Genomic DNA, 13,273 nt, shown 5'->3' on the forward strand with positions numbered 1-13,273 from the left:
GGAGCAAGACTGGAGGGAGGTCCGGTCCAGCAGGTGTGGGCTCACCCGGGTCCTCGTCCTTGTCCTCCTCGCCCTGGGGCTCGGCCGGGAGCTCCTCGTCGTTGGCCATCAGGCGCTTCCTGGGCCGGGGCCTGGTGAGAGTCAGGGGCCCGGGCCCTCTGCGGTAGAGCAGGCTGTCCACGCCTTGGAGCGGCTTGTCCTCTGGGCCCCCGGGGCCGCCCGGCTGGGCCCGCAGCGCCGCCATGGCCCGCTCCTGCTGCCGCCGGGCCTTCAGCCCTTCCAGGTCGGGCGCGTGGCAATGGCCCCGCATCACTGTCACCCGCCGGCCCTGGGTGATGGCACGGCTGCGGCAGCCGTGCTGCGTGTGGTCGCGGCACGTCCAGTACACCTTGTCCCCCACGGCTTTCTCCCGCTTGTACAGGAAGGACTGGTGCACCAGGAAGCTGCCCCCATAGCAGGTCCGCAGGAACTCCAGGGGCGGGGGCCCTCCTGGAGGAGGAAGCGGGTAGAGGGGGGGCTGGGTGGGCGCCCGCTGCCGGGGCTTCAGGTGCGCCCCCGCGGACCGCCTGCCCAGGGAGCCAAAGGGACCATGCCCCTCTCCTGATGGCCAGTGGGGGGAGGGTCTCGGGATGGAGGAGGGGAGGCCTGAGCCGGCTCTGACGTGTTACTCCCAGGCATACTTCTGCGTAGGGTTTGTTTGAAAATTGGATCTAGTATTTGAGTAACACAGGCACACTCCGTAAAATAAAATGGGACCAGAAGACACACCTGAGAGACACACACCCTGCCCCCAGCCCCTTAAATCCCTGAACTCTTCAATCCTTTCCAGGTTAGGAGGCCTACGGCTTCAGGAACCAAGCCCACCTCCCAGTGACTGCTAATAAAACCTCTGCAAAAACAAAACGAAAGCCAACAAACAGACGAAGAATAAAACCTCTGCAAAGACTCCATCTAGCAGTGACTCAGCGACAACACACGCTGGACTAGGGCTGGCATTTCCCACCCATCAGTACCCAGTCCCCTTACAGCGAGGCCATCGCCTGTATTGTGAACCTGCAGAACTTCATCAAGCCTGCCCAGGCGCGTGAGGTGGGGCCGGACCTTGAACCCGGGCTACGAAGCTCACATCTCCCACCAGGCCCACCTCCCCAAACTTCAAAGGTTGCCAGCACTCCGTGGGGCCCACAAACCTCAGGTTTGTGCCTTAGGAAGCTCCAGGAGGACCTGGGCCGCCTGGCCCATGAGCACTGCTTCTACCCCCACGGGCTTAATGATTATTGGGACGCCTTTATATTTTTAAAATCGTTTTTTGACTTTGAGCATGTTAAGAAGCCACAGAGGACCCAGGTGTGTCTTTGGGCAGAGGAAAGGGGAGTGGTTCCCGCCTGCTCAAGGGTAAGGCCAGGGTGGGGGGCACTCACTGCTCCCCAGCGTCGAGCGTTTCTTCGGGGGCAATCTCAGCAGTGCCAGGGCTCGGAGCCCCTCGTCCTCCTCGGGGATCAGGTAGCTCAGCATCGGGCCTGGGGTCGGATCTGGCTCCACGGGGCACAGCCACGGGCCTGCCCCCTCCAAGGGCTCCTCCACCAGGCTGCTGGGGCCCTGGGAACCCGCCAAGCCCTCGGGTAGGGCCGGGCCGAGCCGCTTCTGTCTCTGGCGCCGGGCTGCCAGGCCCTCCTCGTCGGGCGGGTGGCAGTGGCCCCGCATGATTGTGGCCCGCGGGCCGCGGGTGATGGCCCGGCCCCGACAGCCCAGCTCAGTGTGCTCGCGGCACTTCCAGTACACCTTGTCCCCCACGGCCTTCTCCTGCTTGTACAGGAAGGACTCCAGCACCAGCAGGCGGCCCCCAAATGGGGTCCTCAGGAACTCCAGGGGCTGGGTGACTGCAGAAGACAAGATAGGGGGCAGGTGAGCTGACCCGGAGCAAGGCCTGCAGTCAGGGCCACGGACAGGAATACAGGGACTGGGGCGCCCAGGGACGCTTTCCTGCCCTCGTCGAACCAGCCTGGGATAAGGTCAGGGAGGCCCTGCTCAGAGCAGGGAAGGGATGGCCAAGGTCACCCTGCTGGAAAAACCCAAGTCTGAGCACAGGGGGCCACAAAGGTGGCCAGCTGGGGGCAGCTGGCTTGGAACTCACCAATGTTTGGCTTGCTGGGTTTCAGTGCCTGGGTCTGGGGCCTTGGCTGGACCACCCCACACTGTTCCTCTACTGGCAGGATCTGAGGAGTCCCGGCCAGGGTGTCAGGGTCAGCCATCTCCAGGGTGAGGACACAGTGCACTTCTTCGGGCTGGGTGTCCATTCCATCCCCACTCTCAGTGGAGGCCGCCAGGAGGACCAGTTCAGAGAACTCCATTGGCTTCGTGGGGGCTTCGAGGACAACATCTGTGCCCGGCTCAGGGGGCTCAGGGGAGGGCTCCTGGCCGGCCTTCACACTCTCGCCCTCCTGCTCGCTGGGCTCGGGCAGGGGCATTCTGGGACAGGCAGCTGGGCCCCCAGGCCACGCTCAGGTCTCAGTAGGATTTGTCCTCCACCTCCCTGCAAGGAACCTGGTGGTCCAGGGGCTCTGTCCTAGGGGAGGAGGCAAAATCCCATCAGCGGGGACATCCCTGGCAGTCCAGTGGTTAAGACCCTGCACTTCTAATGCAGGAGTCATAGGTTCGATCCCTGGTTGGGGAACTAAGATCTCACATGGGAAAAAAATATCCCATCAGTGGAGGGGCCCTTGGGCCAGGGTTCAGGAGGAATCTGGGCTGGAGGTCAGGGCAGGTGGGGCTACCCTGTGCCCCCCACACCCACCCCCACCTTGGGGAAGGACCGGAATGGAGCTGGAGAACCCGGGCCAGCATGTCTGCTGTCTTGGCAGCCTTGGGACCATCACCTCTCCCAGCCAAACCTCACTCCCCATCTGTAAAATGTGCCAGAAACAGGGCTCTGCAGGGGCTGCTGGCGTGACCAAGGTACTGACAGCTGAGTTACTAGGAACCCAGGCCCACAGGTGCTGAGCTCGGGGTGGAGTGCTTCCATGGGTTTGTCCCATTTCACCTTCACTCCACGTTGTGGAAGTTGATCATTCTCATCGACCCAGGTTACAGATGAGAACACGGAGGCACATGGCCAGGGAGCAGAGCTGGGGGTCTGGTCGAGGGGGTCCAGGGCCCGCCCCGCACTGCACCCGGGCTACCTGCTCCAGGATAACGGGAGCCGGGCTTCCTGAGCAACGGGCCTCGGGGAAAAGCACTTGGGGGATGGGAGCTCAGGTCACTGACCCTCCCAGAAGGCCCGCTGCCCTTCACCCCAACACTCTGTCTGTGTCACCAGGAGCGGGGGCTGGGCCCGCAGGGCACTCTGCAGGCCCCAGAGGGGAGCCTGGCCCTGGGAGGCCGGACTCTGGACTCACAAATAGATCCAGTCCCCATCCCAGGCCAGAGGCCCAGGCCAAAGGCCCAGGCCCCCCAGGGCTAGGGGATGCCAGGGCACCACGAGGGCAGCGACTTCTGTCTGAGCTGGTGCTGGCGCTGCCCCTGCTGAGTGGGGACAGGGCTGTGGAGGTGTCCAGAGGAGCCGTGGTCACTGAGGGCTCCCTGGCTGCTGGACTGGAGAGCAGAAAGGATGGCTGACAGGGGCAGGGCTGGCCTGGAGACCCGGGCCCTGGGGCATCGGTGTGGGGGCATCAGTGACTGCTTTGTCTTCTTGGTGGACTGGGTGGGATGCATGTCCGGGCCTTTCTCACCTCTCGGTGACAGCCCAGAATCGGACCTCAACCTTCCGGCTTCCCCGTCTGCGAGCTGTCACCCCGGGTCCCCCATTCCTGCCGCGTGGCGTTTCCTGGTCTGGGGCCCACATGCAGCTCCCCAAGGTCTATCAGACCACGCGCGGCGCTCCTGGGTCCCCGTGGTGGCAGAGCCAAGGCTACCGAGGGCAGCAGCAAAGCCCTCTCTTGACGGGCGCGGCGGCCCTGGGGACCCGGGGGCACGTGTCATGTCAGAGGCGGGACAGCGGCGGCGCCTCCGCGTCCGCGGCCGCTCAGGCGGAAAAAGCTTCCGCGAGCAGCCCCGCCCCCCTCGCTGATTGGCCCCGGCGCACGTCCGTCCGCCGGGAGCCCGCCTCCGGGGCTTGAGCGCTGGAGGTTGAGGGGCTCAGGAACGCGTTGTCGACCCAGCGTCCTTCCCACGACGCGGCGAAAGGCCGTAGGGAGCCGGTCCTCCCTTCCACAGGCCGTTCAGACAGCTCAGGCCGCCAAAACGTTGCGGTCACTGCCCTCCCAGCACGCACATTCCTATGAGACCCTGCGCTCGGTCCGCAGTGGAGGCAGCAAGGACCCCGACCTCAGTCTCATGCGATCAGAGGCCAAAGCCTTCCCACAGAGAACCCCCACATTCCGGTGGAACTGCACCCAGAGTCATGGGCACCCCGAGGCAGTGTAATTCTCTCAACTGAAGCTTCTGTTTACAAAGCTTAAAATATACCCACTCCAGTATTCTTGCCTGGAGAATCCCCATGGACAAAAGGAACCTGGCAGGCTGCAGGCCTTGGGGTCGCAAAGAGTGGGACATGACTGAGCGACTAAGCACTGTGCATGTACCTCAAAGGATATGGAACAAATTCCAGTGCAACAAAAGACCTCGAAGTGTGGCTGACCACAGGCTGTGGAAAGACTTGGGTCCTTGCAACGGGCTTCAATTTAGATTTGATTGAGGGTTCCCATTCTCAGCCACTAAAGGGCCTTAAAGTGTAGACTGTTTAATGACCACAAATCCTCTCATAAAGTACTGCAGGTCCCTCTGCAATGTGGTCTTGAATCTGAACTGGTCTCCAGCCCAGACTGGTCACTTGCTGTAGCCAATAGAGCATGGCAGAAGCTTGCTGTGGGGGGTCACCCTCTGAGACAGGGGCCCTGAGACTGCCAGAGAAGGAAGCTATATGAGGGGCCACACACAGGGGAGGGAGGCACTGCCAGGCCTGGAGGGAGACCATTTCCACTGTCAAGTTCAGTGACCCTCCAGCTGTGTGTAACCACAAGAGCGAGCCAGGGGAAAGTGGCCCAGGCACTCCATGGAACGCTGATCAATAATAGACTATGGTTAGTTTAAGCAAGTAAGATCAGGGCTCATTTGTTATGCAGCAGTAACTGATATTCTTGGCAAGCAACTGAACATAGTCAGTTTTGACTTTTTGATAGATGGGATAATACTAATGGATGTGGAATATCCAATATCAAAGTGCTTTTGAACTCCTGAACTCTAAGGGTCATCCAACACCAATTTTAAATCCCTCAGATGCTCACATTTGAAAGACTGGTAACTCGGTGAGAGGAACAAAGTATTAAGTATAAAGGATATCAAATGAGAATTGTGCATTTTAAGAATCTGTAACATGAAATAAGCCAAACACAAAAGGACAAATACTCTATGATTCCACTTACATGATGTAGCTAGTCAAATTCATAGAGACAGAAAGTCCAACAGTAGTTGACAGGGGCTGGTGGGGAGGAGGAATGGGGACTTAGTGTTTAATGGAGACCGTTTTGGTCATCCCCGGTAAAGAACCCGCCTGCAGTGCAGGAGACATGGGAGAGGAGATATGGGTTCGACAACCCACTTCAGCATTCTTGCCCAGAGAATCCCATGGACAGAGGAGCCTGGTGGGCCATGTCACAGTCAGACACGACTGCGCATGCACTCATGGGGACCGTTTCAGTTTGGGAAGATGAAAAATTTCTGGAGATGGATGGTGGTGATGATTGAACAACAATGTGAATGTACTTAATGCCACTGAACTGTCACTTAAAAGTGGTTAAAGTAGTAAATTTTTGTTATGTTTATTTTACCACACATGCAAATAAAATTATTTTTTAAAACCCCACAACTATAGCAAACTATACATAGTAATGCTCCATCTATCATACTGATGAATGAGGTTCCCCCCACAATGCACATTTCTGATGAAAGTTATTCCTCCATGATTCTGAATTTTACAATTTCTCTTTCACAGTTCATACACTGAGGATGAATGCTTCTTAAGCTCTAATGACTCATCACTGTCTGGATAAAGAGAGCATACAAATTTTATCTTGATTTGGAGAACAAAGTGTCCAATCCAGTTCCCTTGGTACCCCCACACCAGGGCCCTTTCTCCATCTGAACGATCTGCTTTCCCTAGTCCCCAAACCTCTGCCTCCTCTGGGTCTCTGCATTTAGAGTTTTCAGGACTAAGCTTCTCATTGTTGTTGTTCAGTCGTGTCCGACTCTTTGCGACCCCGTGGACTGCAGCACGCCAGGCTTCTCTATCCTTCATCATCTCCCAGATTTTGCCCAAACTCATGTCCTTTGAGTTAAAGATGCCTAAGCTTCTTATGTCTCCTACATCCTAAAACAAAAGCTCACAAAACCCCTCCCTCCCTCAACAGTTAGACTTTTTGGAACAGTCCACACCCCTCCCTTCTCCGCCAGGCCACCTAGCACCTGCCCCCCGACTCTTCAGACCACCATCTTCCTCTTTGGCCTGCGTGCAGGATCAGCACCTGCTGGATTAATCCACAATCCATGCTTCTCTCCAAAACACCTGGTCTGGCCTGTATGCGGTCTATCCATGCAATGGAATTTATTCAGCCTTAAAAATGAATGAGGGCTTCCCTGTGGCTCAGTGGTAAAAAAAAAAAAAAAAAAATCCACCTGCCAAGCAGGAGACAGTTTCAGTCCCTGGGTCGGGAAGATCCCCTGGAGAAGGAAATGGCAACCCACTTTGCCTGGAAAATCCCATGGACAGAGGAGCTTCATGGGCTAGAGTCCATGGGGTCACAGAAGAGTCAGACACGACAGAGCAACTATACAACAAAGCAAAAGGAATGAAGTTCTGATACCTGTTACCATGTGTATGAACCTTGAAGACAGTATGCTCAGTGAAAGATCCCAGACACTAAAGTCAGCATGTGGCATGAACCCATTTACATGAGATGTCTACTAGGGACGGAAATCAGACTTGTGGTTGATGGGGGTTGGACAGGAATGAGGGGGAGATTCAGGAGTGATGCTAAGGGTTTCTTCTTGGGGGAATGAAAATGTTATAAAGTGGACTGTGAATACACTAAAAACAGTGAATTCTACACTTTAGATGGGGGAATTGTATGCTATGTGAACCATATCTCAATAAAGTTGTTTTAAAAAAATCCTTATAGAGAATTCCCTGGACCAGGACTCAGTGCTTTCACAGTCGTGGGCTTAGGTTCAGTCCCTGGTCTGGAAACTAAGAGCCTGAAAGCCAAGCAGGATAAAAAACAGTCTTCACCATAAACAGGCTTCTCACTCTTGGGCTTGATTTCTTCACAAAAGTGGGCATGAACTGTATATTAAGATATTTTGTAAGTTGTTAATGTCATATTGTAAAAACTTTACTGAAAACACTTTTAAATGTTGAGAACGTAACGCTGATAAATTATCCTCAGTTCTGCCACTCAAATGCACTTGTTTCTATTCTTGTATTAGTGTCTTTAATATACATTTAACTTTCTGTTGCACATACATGTGTTCAACATGTTTGCTATTTTATTCCTCTTTATAGAGTGGGAGGCCCCCACCTGCAGACCAGATGGATCCCTCGTAAAGGGCCAAAGTATTACGTTGTGTAACCAGGCCCCAACAGGAACACAAATCCAAGTCCTCAGCGCAATACCACAATAGAGCCACAAGAGGGTGATGTTGCTCCTTGAAAGCACAGCATCCTTGGTAGAATTAGATGTACCACAGGGGGCGCCAGTGATAAAGAACCCACCTGCCAATGCAGGAGACAGAGATTAAGAGATACCGGTTAAATTCCTGGGTGGGGAAGACCCCCTGGAGACGGGCATGGCAACCCACTCCAGTGTTCTTGCCTAGAGAATCCCATGGACAGAGGAGCCTGGCGGGCTACAGTCCATGGCGTCGAAAAGGGTCAGACGCAACTGAAGGGACTTAGCGCGCACAGTTTATGGAACTAGAATTTGGGAGTTTTTCCACATTGGACAAATAATTCAGGAAGACTTCCAAAAAAAAAGTTTGTATTTACAAAATATATTAGGTTGAAAGCAAAATCCAGTGAACAAATTCAGCAAAGATTACAATTTCTAAGCTAAGTTGTTGTTATTGTTTTAAAAAAGACCAAAATACTCCTTGGATCGTGACACTGCCTCTAGACCTCAATACACTTCATTTCTTCTGGCTCATCTCAAGTCTGGTCACATTTGTTATTTATTGACTGATTTATGTATCTGTGACTTAAAAAAAAACCCCTATCACTGGGAGGAAATACCTCATAACGTTAAAACTAGTAAGAAAAGCGATTAATTTTTTTCCATTAAATTTCTTCTGTTTTCTCAACATTGTTTACAATGTGTGTGAGCTCTTTACAGTGGGGAAATATCTCACACTTTAAAGATAAGCTGCACCTCCTTGCTTGATAATTGTTTTCTTTAACTCCATATCTCTGAGGAAAAGCAGGGATTCCATTCCTCTGCAAGATGTGTCATAAAAGAAGATAAAGAGGAATACAGATCATGGGGCAGAGAAACAAGTGAAAAATCAAGAATCCTGTGGTCTCCGCTGTGGGCCTTGCAGAGCCTCAAAGACTTCCCCCAAGACATGTATTAACCACAAAGGGAGAGAGAATGACTTGACAGTGGAGAAATCGTGCAGACACAGCCTTTAAGGGCTCCAGGCCAGCTTCACCGGGAACAAGACACACCAGCACCACGACCTCCTTGACGAGACGCACTGAGGAGGGCACAGCATCATCTCTGGGGATGTTCCTGCCCCGAATGTGCACCCCCAGACAAGTTGCTTGGAGGGACATTCTAAATGACTGACCAGGACGCGTCACAGTGTCAAGGTCATCACGGAGAAAGAAAGACTGAGGACCTGGCAGTGGAGGAGACGAAGGAGACACAAGGACAAGATGCAAAATGGGATTTGGGAACAGGCAAAGGACATTAGGGGCCAAGCTGGTGAAATGTGCATAAGGCCAAGAGTTCAGGTTAATGGTACAGGACCAGTGTGGATTTCCGGACTTGATCACCGCATGTTTGGTAAGATCTTGACATTCAGGGAGACTGGGTGATGAGCACAGGGGGATTCTTTCTTTCTTTCTTTCTTTTTTTTTTTGCAGTTGTTTTTTAAGAGTCTAATATTAACTCAAAATAAAAGGATTTTGAAAACCCAAGTTTCAAACCTATAGACACAGTGAAAGTTGACAGAGAAAATAAGTGAGCCATAGGCCTTCTGGGTGGAAGCAGGAAGAGAGAAGCGAGTGGGGTGGAGGAGAGGAAGGGATACCAAGGGGACACTCCAACCCAGAGCCATGAGGCTGGTCCTCGAGCTGGGACCTGAGCCAAGAACAAACATCCTATGACATCATGGGTACCCCAAGTGCAGGGACCCATCGATCTCTCTGCACCATTGCCCCCTCTGCTTCTGGGGAAACTGAGGCTCAGGCCTGAAGCAAGTGGCTCAGGACCACATGGGTAGTGACTACATGGGTAGTGACAGCCAGGCCTTCAGAGCTGCACTGATTGGCCCTACATACCATCTGTTTTATGGTTTAGTACTGTGGCTTGCAGAAGGGAATGGCAACCCACTCCAATATTTTTGCCTGGCTATAATCCATGGGGTCACAGAGAGTCAGACACGACTGAGCATCTAACACAGTGTGGCTTCCAGCTGATCTGGCCACCAGGAGCCACCGTGGGGGACTGAGGGTGGCATGGGGAGCAAGGAGCTTCAGGGAGAAGCGACCTGCCTGGCGTGGCTGCCCCAGCAGCCGCTGTCTGCTCAGTGCCCCCACCCCCAGCTGCTGCGCCAGTGCTAAGCCATTTCCGGTTTAGCTTCTCAGCTTTCACCAGCAGGGAGAGCGATGCAACTCCCAGTGAAACCTTACAGTAATTTCTGTTTTCCCAGGTGGGTTCCGACCACATGTGCTTCAGGAATCTGAAGGACTGTGGTTACAATGCCTCACAGTTGCCAAATGCCAATTGAGGTGCCTGGGGCTAGGCGAGGGCTCTGCATAGGTTATTGCATTTTATCTCCCAAATAGCTGCCTCCATTAGGCCTGCTGTTCTTTCATTCATTGGTGGCTCAGGCAGGAAAGAATCTGCCTGCAGTGTGGTAGACCTGGGTTGGGAGTGATCCCCTGGAGAAGGGAACAGCTACCCACTCCAGGATTCTCGCCTGGAGAATCCCATGGACAGAGGAGCCTGGTGGGGTCCATGGGGGTCACAGAGTCAGACATGACTTCGACTTTCACTTTCACTTTCTTTCACTCACAGAGGAGGAAACTGAGGCTCAATTTTAGGTTTCTGTGACCCGGGGAGCTGTGCCGCTAAAGGACAGCCAGTGTGCGAACCTCCTGTGTCTGTTTCAGAGCTTATACTCCTAAAATAAGTTTAAAATGGTTCTTTTAAAGTTGAGGATTCTAACCCATAGGTATCAACAGGTATCGACAACGGAGTAGGGTTAAGGCCGGTGGTTCTCAGTCAGGGTGGTCTGCCCCCCAGGTGACATGTGGCAAGGTCAGGAGACATTTCTAGCTGTCACAAATAGGGTGCAGGACAGGCTCCTGGCCTCTGTGGGTGGGGGCCGAGGATGCAGCTCAGATCTCGGGGAGCCCCCACCACCCCCAGGAGGAAGGATCTGGTCTAAAACAGCAGCAAGGTTGAGGCTGAGAAAGCCTGCTGAAGAGCACTGTTTAAAAAAACAGCACAGAAAGGGTGCATCCATATAGTGAGGTTAAGTTCAGTTTTCACGAAGCTTTTATTTCAATTATTTGTGTATGTAATTCTGGTCTCCGTAAGAATTACTTGGGGTGTTTGATACTTTTATTTTTAAATTTACTTTTTATTGGAGCACTTGATAAAAATGCAGATGCTTGGGGCTGGAAATTCCTGGAGCTCTGCCTGTTTACTTCCCCACCAGCCAATTAGAAGAAAGTCACGCACCCTGCAGCCTCCACACCAAATTTTGCCTATAGAAACTTTCCCCTGAAAGTCGTCGAGAGGTTGAGGATGGTTTCTGACCATGAGCCACCCATTCTCCTTGCTTGGCCCTGCAATAAACCTTTCACTGCTTAAAAAAAAAAAAAAAAATTCAGATGCCTAGATTTCCCACCCAAAATTATGAGGGTGAGTCTACAGTCAAATTCAAGAATCTGGATTTTTAACAAGTACCCCTTGAGACTCTGGTCCTGGTGGATCACGGACTCGGCTTTGTGAAACACTGGACTAGATGCCCTTGAGGTTCAGTGCCCGGAAGATCCATGGCCACCCTGAGAAGGATTTGACATTTCATTTGTGCAGGGCATCACGTGAAGTGTTTCTCACACGTTATTTCGTCTGTCACAACATACAGGTTCCTTCATTGGTGTGTTAAACAGAATCGTTAATGTTTGTTTATTTTTACATCGATGGGAGAGTCATGATTGCATCTCGTTAAAATGATCCTTTAATAACAATCTAACAGGTCTCAGACACCTTAAGGTATTTTGGGGACCTCGAGAAGAGTGGAATTTGCCCAAATTTTTAAGTAGTACAGATGAAATCTGGGGGAGAAAGCTTGTTGGGGATGGCTTCAGTACCTTGAGATAACATATACCAGACTTTTAAAAGTCCAAACTGAGGTTCCTTACAGAGACTTCCAGCAAAGCAAACTCAAGAAAGCCTACAAGGTGAATTAGCAATCGTGCCACACCTGTGTAAATGATCAGACCTCCCACCCCATCTGACAGGACCACCCTCATTTCATGCAAAAAAGATCTTTCATTGAAATTATGAGGCTGTAGGGGAAAATTGTGCATCAGTGGAAAATTGGGCTTTGTCTGGAGCACAGCCTTTCAGGTTATACCATTCTAGCCTCTTGTTGCCTTTGAGTTGCTTTTATAACTCTGCACAGGTAGCAGAACAAGGCAAAATAGTTCTAGCTTTCTCACCATGTAAATTAATACAGATAAGTAAGCAGTTTCTCCAGGTTTGCCTCTATGTACGCATTCATGTCAATACTCCTGACCTACAGTCTTCTAGAATCTTCTTTGGATTCCCTTGCAAACTGGTTATAAGATCTTACGGGTTCCTGGATTAATGGGTTAAGCAAAAGCTTGAATACGCATTCATTTTATATCTGCATGAAAGAGTTTTATTTCCTCCGTTTTGGTCTTAAGCCTCTGCTTTTCAAATCTCCCTGGTCATTGGTATTATAATCTGGGGGCTCTAGTCTGCAATTTTATTTACTTGTTTTTTTAAATTTATGTTACAATTTTGTTTGGCTGTGCCAGGATTTAGTTGTGGCCCTCGGGATCTTCAGTCTTCATTGCGGCATGCGGGATCTTTAGCTGCAGTACGTGGGGTCTAGTTCCCTGACCAGAGGTCGAACCTGGGCCCCTGCACTGGAAGTGCACATCTTAGCCAATGGACCACCAGAGAAGTCCCCAATCAGCAATTTTAAAAATCACATAGGAAATAACTAACCTGCATTGCATGTAATAAAAGTAAGCATTATTTTATGAAACTTCTATTTGCATTACATTTGTATATTTGTTCTAGGTGGATTTAAATTGTTTTCTTTTTTTGGATGACCACTGTTTGGAGGTAAATACTTGGGCCCTAATGTGTTTGTTTTATAATATTTTATTTTCACTCAGTAAAGAGTGACTGGAGTATTTTTAAGTCAGGCAGATGTGAATGGTAAGTGCGAGAACCTCACAGTTCACGGTTAATCGCTCTCTGATGCTCTTTTCCTCTGCAGCCAAATGGAGTACAGAGCAAATTTGAGTGCAATACTCAGCTTGCCTGCTCTGGTAAACCCAACACCCAAGAGACACATAATATTACATGCAAACTGTTTTCAAACACCAGTGGGTCCAAGCTCTAAGATCCCTGCTCAGCTGCTGATGGAGTAGCAAGAGAATTACCTTCATAGACAAGTGAGAACCACCTTCACGGTCCGCCAACAGCTATCGTCAGCGCTGGCTTGCTGGGTGGGAGACCAGGGGCAAATCCCATCACTTCTCTGGACTAATTTCACCTGGAAACAGGAAAAGTGGTGAATGAGATATTGTACGTGAAATTCTTCCATAAACTGTGAGTCATCACATAAGAGAAGGGGGTGACAGAGGATGAGACAGTTGGATGGCACCACTGACTCAATGGACATAAGTTTGAGCAAACTCAAGGAGATGGTGAAGGACAGGAAGCCTGGCATGCTGCACTCTTTGGAGGTCACAAAGAGTCGGACATGACTGAATGAACAACAAACATCACAT

The 13,273-nt window shown here is 51.5% G+C and overlaps 1 protein-coding gene across 3 annotated transcripts in view; it reads right to left on the reverse strand.

Annotated features, from left to right (window-relative positions):
• FLYWCH1 (FLYWCH-type zinc finger 1) overlaps positions 1-13,273 on the reverse strand; it is a 44,459-nt gene that overhangs the window by 11,194 nt on the left and 19,992 nt on the right. Inside the window, exons 2-5 of one of the 3 annotated variants that reach the window (XM_027526497.1) lie at positions 12,923-13,035; positions 2,135-2,566; positions 1,422-1,880; positions 46-489 (exon numbers count right to left, since the gene is read on the reverse strand). In XM_027526497.1, coding sequence (XP_027382298.1) covers positions 46-489; positions 1,422-1,880; positions 2,135-2,468 — 1,237 coding nt within the window. In that variant the 5' untranslated portion in view covers positions 2,469-2,566; positions 12,923-13,035. Of the gene's footprint in view, positions 1-45; positions 490-1,421; positions 1,881-2,134; positions 2,567-3,728; positions 3,965-12,922; positions 13,036-13,273 lie in introns of those variants that run through there. The other 2 variants (XM_027526499.1, XM_027526500.1) reach the window with 2 other exon arrangements.

This window comes from Bos indicus x Bos taurus, chromosome 25 (genome assembly GCF_003369695.1).
Source record: "Bos indicus x Bos taurus breed Angus x Brahman F1 hybrid chromosome 25, Bos_hybrid_MaternalHap_v2.0, whole genome shotgun sequence".
Taxonomy (NCBI): Eukaryota; Metazoa; Chordata; class Mammalia; order Artiodactyla; family Bovidae; genus Bos; species Bos indicus x Bos taurus.